This window comes from Arachis duranensis, chromosome 6 (assembly GCF_000817695.3).
Source record: "Arachis duranensis cultivar V14167 chromosome 6, aradu.V14167.gnm2.J7QH, whole genome shotgun sequence".
Classification (NCBI taxonomy): Eukaryota; Viridiplantae; Streptophyta; class Magnoliopsida; order Fabales; family Fabaceae; genus Arachis; species Arachis duranensis.
In genome coordinates, this window is record NC_029777.3 from 103410322 (window position 1) to 103418960 (window position 8639).

At 34.0% G+C, this 8639-nt stretch overlaps 1 protein-coding gene across 2 annotated transcripts; it reads left to right on the forward strand.

Annotated features, from left to right (window-relative positions):
* Positions 1–391: 391 nt before the first annotated feature.
* LOC107495352 (uncharacterized) lies at positions 392–3327 on the forward strand. Of its 2 annotated transcripts, XM_016116479.3 has the most exons (3): positions 392–670; positions 810–988; positions 1369–3327. In XM_016116479.3, the coding sequence occupies exon 3, from the start codon at positions 1371–1373 to the stop codon at positions 2631–2633; it is 1263 nt and encodes a 420-aa protein (XP_015971965.1). In that variant the 5' UTR covers positions 392–670; positions 810–988; positions 1369–1370; the 3' UTR covers positions 2634–3327. The 2 variants fall into 2 exon arrangements, with proteins under 2 accessions (XP_015971965.1, XP_020980985.1); XM_021125326.2 differs by having other exon boundaries at positions 392–988.
* The last annotated feature ends 5312 nt before the right edge of the window (positions 3328–8639 follow it).

Below are 8639 nucleotides of genomic sequence, written 5' to 3' on the forward strand. Positions count from 1 at the left end.
ATTGAAAATAAAATATTAGTTAATATCATGAATTCATGATCATAGAGAGAAAATACATTGTGATTATAGCAATAATTTGTCTTTTACTTTTACCTTCAAATTTGTAAATATTTAAGAAAATTTACTGATTATTTTAATCAATATATTCGATTAAAGAAGACAATTAATTTGAAAAGAATGAATAATGTATTTGAAGAATAAAAAATCTCTATTTTGATTCTTTTAATCAATATCCTTAAAGCACTGTTAAAAAAAATATTGAGAGAGTTAAAACTTAAAAATTTTATTTTATTTTAAATATTTAATAAAAGAATGCACTCTTTAGTTGAATATTTTTTAAACAGACCAAACAGGGTGTTGAAAAAAACTAAAAAAAAAAAAACACAAAGAAAGAAAGAAAGAAAGAAAGAAAGTGAGTGCAAAAACAAAAGAGGAAGAGGAACACTGTTAAGAGCGATCGAAAAGCTTCGCACTCACACAGAGGAAACAAAGCTCAATACATAATTTCAGCAAACAAAATAAATTCAAAAAAGGGGGAAACAAAACGAGAGAGAAAGAGATATATGTGTATACAGAGAGCGCCATAAGCCATAGTCGAAGCTTCGAAGATTCGGAATCAGCAAGTTCCGAGGTTCGAGATTTCTATGCAAATTCTCTGAACTGCGCTGAGGTCAGAGCACAATCAATAATAAACTTCAAAGCTTTATTTACGTCGTTGTTCTTCATTGTGCTTCCTTCCATTGTTGCAAATTTCAAGGAAAAAAAACTCTGGCGTTGCTCAATTTCGTTCAACTAAGTCGTCTTTTCAGGATTTGGAGTTCGGAGCTCTCGAATTTCGCGCGACAATGAGGATTTCTGCTTTGATGCAAGTGGTGTTGTAATGCTCGCGCTTCGCGCTTTTACGACGCAACGGGCATGGTGTTTCATGCCCCGAGTTTGGTGATTCAAGCTTAGGGTTTTGATTTGCCACGCAATTCGTTGAATTCAGGTTAGTTTCAATGTTTCCGTGCTCGGAGCTAGCACGTTCCATTTGCGGTTTTGATCTCTAGGGTTTAGGTGTTTGGGATGTTGAGATTTAGCTTTTGCATTATTTGGTGTATTCGTTTGTAAATTTTGAGCTATGATGTAACTGTTTTTCAGTTTCAGAATTGTAACTTTCTGATATGTTACTGTTATTGGTATGATTTGTGCATCTGGTTGTTGTAGTATTCAGGGCTTATGGTAGTTTGATTTGTTTAAATGATATGGGAGAGGGTAGATTTTGGTTTCTTTGCAAATAGAAATAACTGTAATTCAGTTGAAATTGATGTTCCGGGTTGGTTGGTTATTTGCTGATTTGTTGTCTGCTGTATGAATCTTTCTGTTCAGAGATGCAACCACAGCAGAGCTCTAGAATTGATTTGGTCGAATTGAAAGCGCATATTGTAAAGAAGGTTGGAGCTGATAAGTCGAAGCGCTATTTCTATTACTTGGGCAGGTTTTTGAGTCAGAAGCTGAGAAAGAATGAGTTTGACAAATTGTGCTTTCGGTTACTCGGAAGGGAGAACATTCCATTGCATAATCATTTTATAAGATCAATTTTGAAGAATGCTTGCCAAGCAAATTCCGCACCACCAGTACAGCCATCCGGTACTCCGAAATCAGTGGCACATGCTTCTAACATATCTCCTAGTAGACAAGATGGACATGAACAGAGTGTTACCAACTTCCAAAGTCAAAATCAAAATGCACCCATTTGGTCAAATGGGGTTCTGCCAGTCTCCCCACGCAAGGTTCGGTCTGGAATGCGTGATAGGAAGCTTAAAGATAGACCAAGCCCTCTTGGACCAAATGGGAAAGTTGACTCTGTTGTTCATCAATCCACAGCTACTGAAGACAGTGGTAGTAAGGTTGAAATGGAGAATGGAACACTTAGTCATTGTGATTATCAAAGGCCCATACATCATCTTAAAGCAGTTGCCGAGCTACCTGAGAATGAAATAGGGGATGTTATTCAGAGACCTGCCGAAAAGTCAAGAATACATGACAAGGGGCCAACCAAAACATCAATTGTTGAAGATGGGGAAGAGGTGGAGCAGTTAAACCACGTCAGCTTTTCTAGAAGTCCCCTGACAGCACCGCTTGGAATTCCTTACTGCTCTGCTAGCGTGGGTGGGACCCGCAAAGCAGTGCCGGTTAGTAGCAGTAGTGATTTTGTTAGTTGTTGTGACAGTGGTAGCTTGTATGATACAGATACATTGAGAAGGCACATGCAACAGATTGCCATGGTACAGGGTCTTGGAGGTGTTTCTTTAGAATGTGCAAACACTTTGAATAATATGGTAGATGTGTACTTGAAACGCTTAATCAGGTCTTGTGTTGATTTAGTGGGTGCTCGGACTACAAATCATTCAAGGAAGCCCCTTGTGTCTAAACAGCAGATTCAGGGGAAGGTCATGAACGGCATATGGCCAAATAATCTTTCACATGTGCAGAGTGTTGGTGGCCTGGTAGAACCTGAGCCCGAACACAGACCACCCTGCTCTGTATCTTTGCATGATTTTAAGATTGCCATGCAGCTAAATCCACGTCAGCTTGGAGAAGATTGGCCTCTGTTGTCAGAGAAAATTTCTATGCAGTCCTTTGACGAATAACACATGTACTAAAGTTTTTCTTCTTAAGCAAAGATTGGGTCTGTTTATTAAGGTTCTGTAAGGCTCTGGCAAGTTCGGTGTTCATTAGCACAATTAGTTCTGCTCTCATTGCCAGGAGGAACCAGGTGAGACTCATCTTGGAAAACTTCTAGCCCTTCCAGACTCAAATACAGGTTCTGAGTGCTAGTTAAAGGGCTAGTGTGGATCACAGTTCACAGATTTATTTAACTGCAACCAGGGGTGCTATCAAATCAAGCCCATGTTTGGTTGTGCTGTTGTATGTTTAGCATTGATGTTGGCTGTATTTGCCATTGTTAAAGATCATAAGGTTTTTCTTTCTGCTTGCAGCCAATCTCTTAATAAAATTATCAGGTAGTAAGCCCATCCCAGGCATCCACGTGTCATAGTCATGTGAGTCCAGTTCCCACCATTTTGTTCGAGCATGTAATGTGCATCTTCCTACATGATCGATTGATGTCAATGTTTGGTGGATTGTAATTCTCTAGAGGATTTATTTTGAATGTTGTATGGGCAGTGCATGCTTTGCTCGGTGTGTCATGACCAACATACAATGTGTAGTGTGAAAAAAACTTGTTCCCAAAAGCTGTTTTCTCTGACATGTATTCTTTCCCACTTTGAAATTCAAATATCAAAATTTGGTATAAAAAAATCTTACATGCTTTTGCCCTCTCAATCAGGCTCGTTCATTCATTCATTCATTCTTTCTACCCCCCCTCTTTTTAATGTTATCGTTACTATTATTATGCTGCATCACAAAAAAAAATTACCAAAGCACACTTTTTCCTGTTTCATTTTTATCTCTTTTGGCTGCACCAAAATAAGGCTCAACCCCAAGAACACCAGGAACAGACTGTTGGCCTAAGCATTGCAAAGAACCAGGTTGACTGGGGAAGAATGGAGATACACTGGAAAATACCAGGATGGAACAAAGATCAGGGATCAGCCTCAAAGGAGAACGATGGAGAGACTGAGAGAACTGGTTGTGAAGTAAGGATCTCTCAATCTCACTTTCTTCCCTGTCATACACATTTTTCCACACTCCTCTCAGCCAGCTCATTTCTCAAATAAACTAAAACGATGAACATTTGATCTCTCTTTCTTGATTTCTCTCTCATTATCTTCAAAGGTAGTGTGGTGAGAAATGGTGGTCTGGAAGCTCTCTTGGCCAGAGAAGATTGCGCAGAGGAGGACGGATGTGAAGAACAAGAAATGGGAGCAAGGGAAGAATGGCGTCGAGTGAGAGAAACGGCTGCAATGATGGGTATTAAAAAGGTGATTGAAGGGGTTGATGGTGGTGACTGTGGAGAGCAGGGGATATACTATTGGGCTCTAAGGGATGTGAGGCAATAGCCAAATTAAAAGGTTTACAACATTTTTTTTCCATACAAAAACATAAGTCTTTTCTGCATTTGTTTATAGAATACTGTAATATTATGGAATTTATTGAGTCTTTATTCATGTTCATTAAATTGGGTTCATGATTTCAACATGGCTTCAAGAAAAGCAGAAGCAGCTAGTTAGTTTTAGGCTCTTCTTGTGTTCCTAAATTATGAGTATTGTTCAAAAACTGTTATATGCTCTGCATTTTTTCCCCAATGGTACCCTTTTTCTTAAGCTTGGTGATCTTTCAGCTACTTATGGATTGTGAAGAACTGTTTGATATTTGATTCTCTCAGGCAAATAGGATAATACATGGTAGAATGGAAATGAGAAGCAGATGCACTATGATTCGATGCCATCAATTTGAACAAAAATCAAAATACTGATGTTTTGCCATGTAAAATAATCTCTTTCCGTAAAGTACTAAGGTTAATTTTGTGTTTGAACTTTTATCATTTTGAGTAAACTGATGTTGCAACTTGCAGTTTAGAATTAAGGCTTGATCTTGTGGAGTTTTGCAAATTATTTATGTATTTGTCATTATTTATTTATTTATTATGTATACTTCAGTTGACAGTAACAAGGTTGTCCTCAAATCAAGTAGGGATCGTAGCCTGCATGAAATTTAGAGTGATAACCGTTGCATTGTGTGTTGGTTCTATCCTAGGAAGATAGAGCAGAAACTGTTGCCATGAGGCAGAGCAGTTTCAGAAGAACAAATATTATGTAAGAGGGAAAAGGAATAAACCAAAAGTTAACTTATATGACAGACGAGATATTTTGGTAAAGTTAATATCTTTAACAGACTAGGTTGACAATTAAAGGTACTTGCTTACTTAGTGTTGATGATCATTGTTCTTCCTGTTTTCACACTCGAAAATGTGGTATATCTCCATTATCGGTAGATGGATAAAATCTACTGAATCTTCACTGGTGTTGTGCCTTTTGGAGGTATACCATAAAGAGGTGAGCTGATTGTCCAAAATTATGTATAGATGGTCCTTTTGGTTCTGCTTCTCAAGACCATGTAAACTATGGCATCGTGGTACTGATTTTCTTTGGCATTGGACCCACAACTTCCATTAGCATCTGTAAAGATGTAGCTACAACACAGTGATCATGTAGGGGCTTTTATGTATATAGTCTGCTTTATATTTTTTGATGTTATAGTGCATAATGCTAAAATTCAATTTGATCATCATCTTTTCCATTAAGTAAAGACCAAAATTTTGATATTTGTAATAAAGCAGTTTCAGATAATGCAGTAACTTAACAAAGGGTGTACTTAAAGCATATATTTGATCAGAAGAGAGCAAAACTGCTTTGACTGGGTTAGAGATATGATGAATGAAATTTACAACTTCAAACATGAATCAGGTATGTCTTAACTGACAGTACAACCGTTACTGTTGTCTCATTCTTGCATAAGTAATATCATGTTAAATAATTGATATAAAGACAGCATCAGTTATGTCATGATATACCCAAGCTGTATTAACGTGATGTGTGAGAATATATTAAATGTTTTAAAGTGTAATATGTTTGACCTTAGAAGATGATAGGTGATTCATTACTATTTGTGTCAGGATTGGTTTGTAAAGATGATAAAAAGACGACAGTAGCACTCCAACCTATAAGCTGACGCCGAGTTTTTTTTTTTTTTTCTAACTATTTCTCAAGATGTTGTCTCTCTTTTAGGCTGCATTAGATTTACAAATTACCTGTTTGAGTCATTGCCAACTGCTTGCTGTTAATTGAAATGTAGTACAATTAGAAATAACAGTGAACTATGTCTATTCATGGTAGGTGGGTTTAGTGCTAGAAGCGAGTCAATTCTGTTCCTGAACCAACTTGAGTTCGACTCATTAATAACTTGATAAGTCGAGCTTACGAGTTTATGAGCCAAATTTGAGCTTGGATTTGAATTCTTATATATTAAATGAGTCGAGTTTGGCTTTTGGTAAGCTAAGCAAGCTCATTGGCTTATGAGCTAACTTGATTATATAATTAGTTAATTACCATAATTATAATTTTATATTACTTATTATAAATTATAGATATTTACATTATTGTTAATATATATTACTTATTTTATATTCTTAATTTATAATAAGTGTGCACCATATTTATTGATCTTTTGATATAAAATTTATAATTATCTTTATTTTCATAATATATATGATATGATAAAGTATATAGACTAAAGATAATATATATAATTGAAGTGTTTTTTATATGTAATTTATAATTTTTATCAATTATGTTCAATTGTTCATGCTATTTGAAGTTTTGAGCTAGAGTTTCTGGTGAGTCGACTGGCAAGCTTGAGCTTTATAATTATGCTCAATTGCGAATCAGCCAGCCATGAGCCGAGCTCAATTTTGTTAACCAAGCTTGAACTTGGCCTGCCTAAGTATAGTTATGGTGGCTACAGTGGCTATGGAACAGTTGTTTGAAATTGTTTAATTTTGTTAATTGTGATTTATTAGGGGAGTCATAATAGTAAATTTTGAGACGTTTACTACAAGAGCAAAATGTGAAAATTTACATATATACTGATTAAATGATAACAAATAGAAAGAACGAGGAAATAATATCGTATTCAGAAAAGATTGGACGTGGCCAAGCGTAATTTAATTCATCACTCATTTTAATTCATCAAAACACTCCACATAACATAGTGAAACAGGAAGAAAACATCTAAACCATTGTAGAATTAAACTCTGTAGTAAACACTAATTAACATGTGGAATGTACTTCATTTGTTGTGAATACGTAATCAGAACCAGTAGCCATTTCTTGATTAGGATTTTTTTAAAATTTTTATTTTTATGTTGTATACATGTATTATATAATCTCACGCCAATTTTAAGAAGGAAAGGACCCTCCTAATGAATTTTACCTTATTTTAAGAGTACAGATACAGCTTCAATAGCAGAACCATGTCGGGACTGTGTATATGGTTATCAACTTGATTATGATGTGTTTGGCATTGATGTGTTTTGTCATTATCATGAACACAGGAAGTTTGTTAGTTTAGTAGTATTATGTTTAATAACGACTGTACAATGGAAATGTTATTTCCATTTTGGATCCAATTATTTGCGCTTTCCTTTTATACGTATTGAATATGTATTTTGTGACGACACAAAAGTTTTGAAATCTATGCAATCTTTGTTTTCGAGGAACACATAAATTTGTGTGTTTTCGTGTACACATGTAATGATATATGGTGACTTTTGATAAAATTTTGCAGTGTGTTTTGACCAATGATATGAAGATAGCAGTATGTTTTGTTTGGGTTCAAATTAATAGATCATTTAAGGATCCCTGAATTGATGCTGTAATAGATCGTAATTGCAGGGGGGAAAAAAAAAACCTATTTTGATAATTGTGAATTGTTTAGAGTATGGTAGGTTGTGGACAAAGAAAATAAGTTTTGCAGGCATCCAGTTGTTTTAGCTGCGAGCAAGGGATTATGATATGTAACAAGAGCCGAGGGTTGCTATTGAATACGAGGATTGATTGAAATTCAATATATCAGTGACAACATTAACATCTGTTGAAGTTTTTTTAGGTGATTTCCGTTTTATGCCCGAACTTGCTACCATTTTTCATATCAATAATTTGGGACAATAAATGAATTTCTCATCAATGTTATTTTGTCATGAAATATGTAGAGATGGAATGTGAAGTATTACATTTGTTGTGTAAAATTTTTTATTCTCCCATCCAGCAAAATATAAAAAATATGCTCTCTTCTCTCGTTTCTTTTATTTTTTCTTTTCATTCAAAATTGTCCTCATTTTTCCTTTTCCTCCCCCTCTTGTTCACCTTCTCTTCGTTTGTTCAACTAGTGGAGATAAAAATTGAAAGACTAGTCAACTTAGATAAGGATATGTGGTTTATTGTTAGATATTTCTTCTTTAAAAGTTGTTCTTTGCAAGTTGTTTGATTTCTTCATGGAATTAACTTGATGGTTTAATTTGGACATTTAGTTGGTTCATGTTCTATGGTTCATATTTTTTAGTAAATTATATAAATAAAATTTTAAAGGTTTCAAAGTTATTTTTATATAATAAATGTGATTTGCTTAAAAAATATTTTAATATAATTTACTAACATGTATATGCGATAGTTATTATAATTTTTTAATAAAAATATTGTATTAAAATGAGTTTCAATAAAAGTGATACTTTTAAGTGTCATTAATATTATTTTATTAAATGTATTGAATAATAAATATTATTTTTATTTTCAATATTTTAATTTTATTGTTAATTTTTTTCTGCTTTTATCTCTAAAGTTTTAATATTTTTCAATTATATTTCTGGATTAGTCAACATATGATATGACGTCGCAATTATATTTTGACACACATTAGTGTAGAATGCTATGCAGCACTTTCTTTAAAAGTGTTAATACATAACGATATAATTGAAACATATTTAAAAATTAAAGACAAAATTAAAACAAGTTAAAGATTAATGATATTTTTAAAAATTTTTAAAATTTTAGAAAAAAAATATATTTGACCCCAAAAAGTATCACGCTCTTTAATATTTTTAATATTCCTAGTATACTTAAATATTACCAATACTTCTT

Bases quoted from the DNA above. Each gene is read 5' to 3' on its own strand.
- LOC107495352 (XM_021125326.2), top strand. From the start codon at position 1,371: ATGCAACCACAGCAGAGCTCTAGAATTGATTTGGTCGAATTGAAAGCG.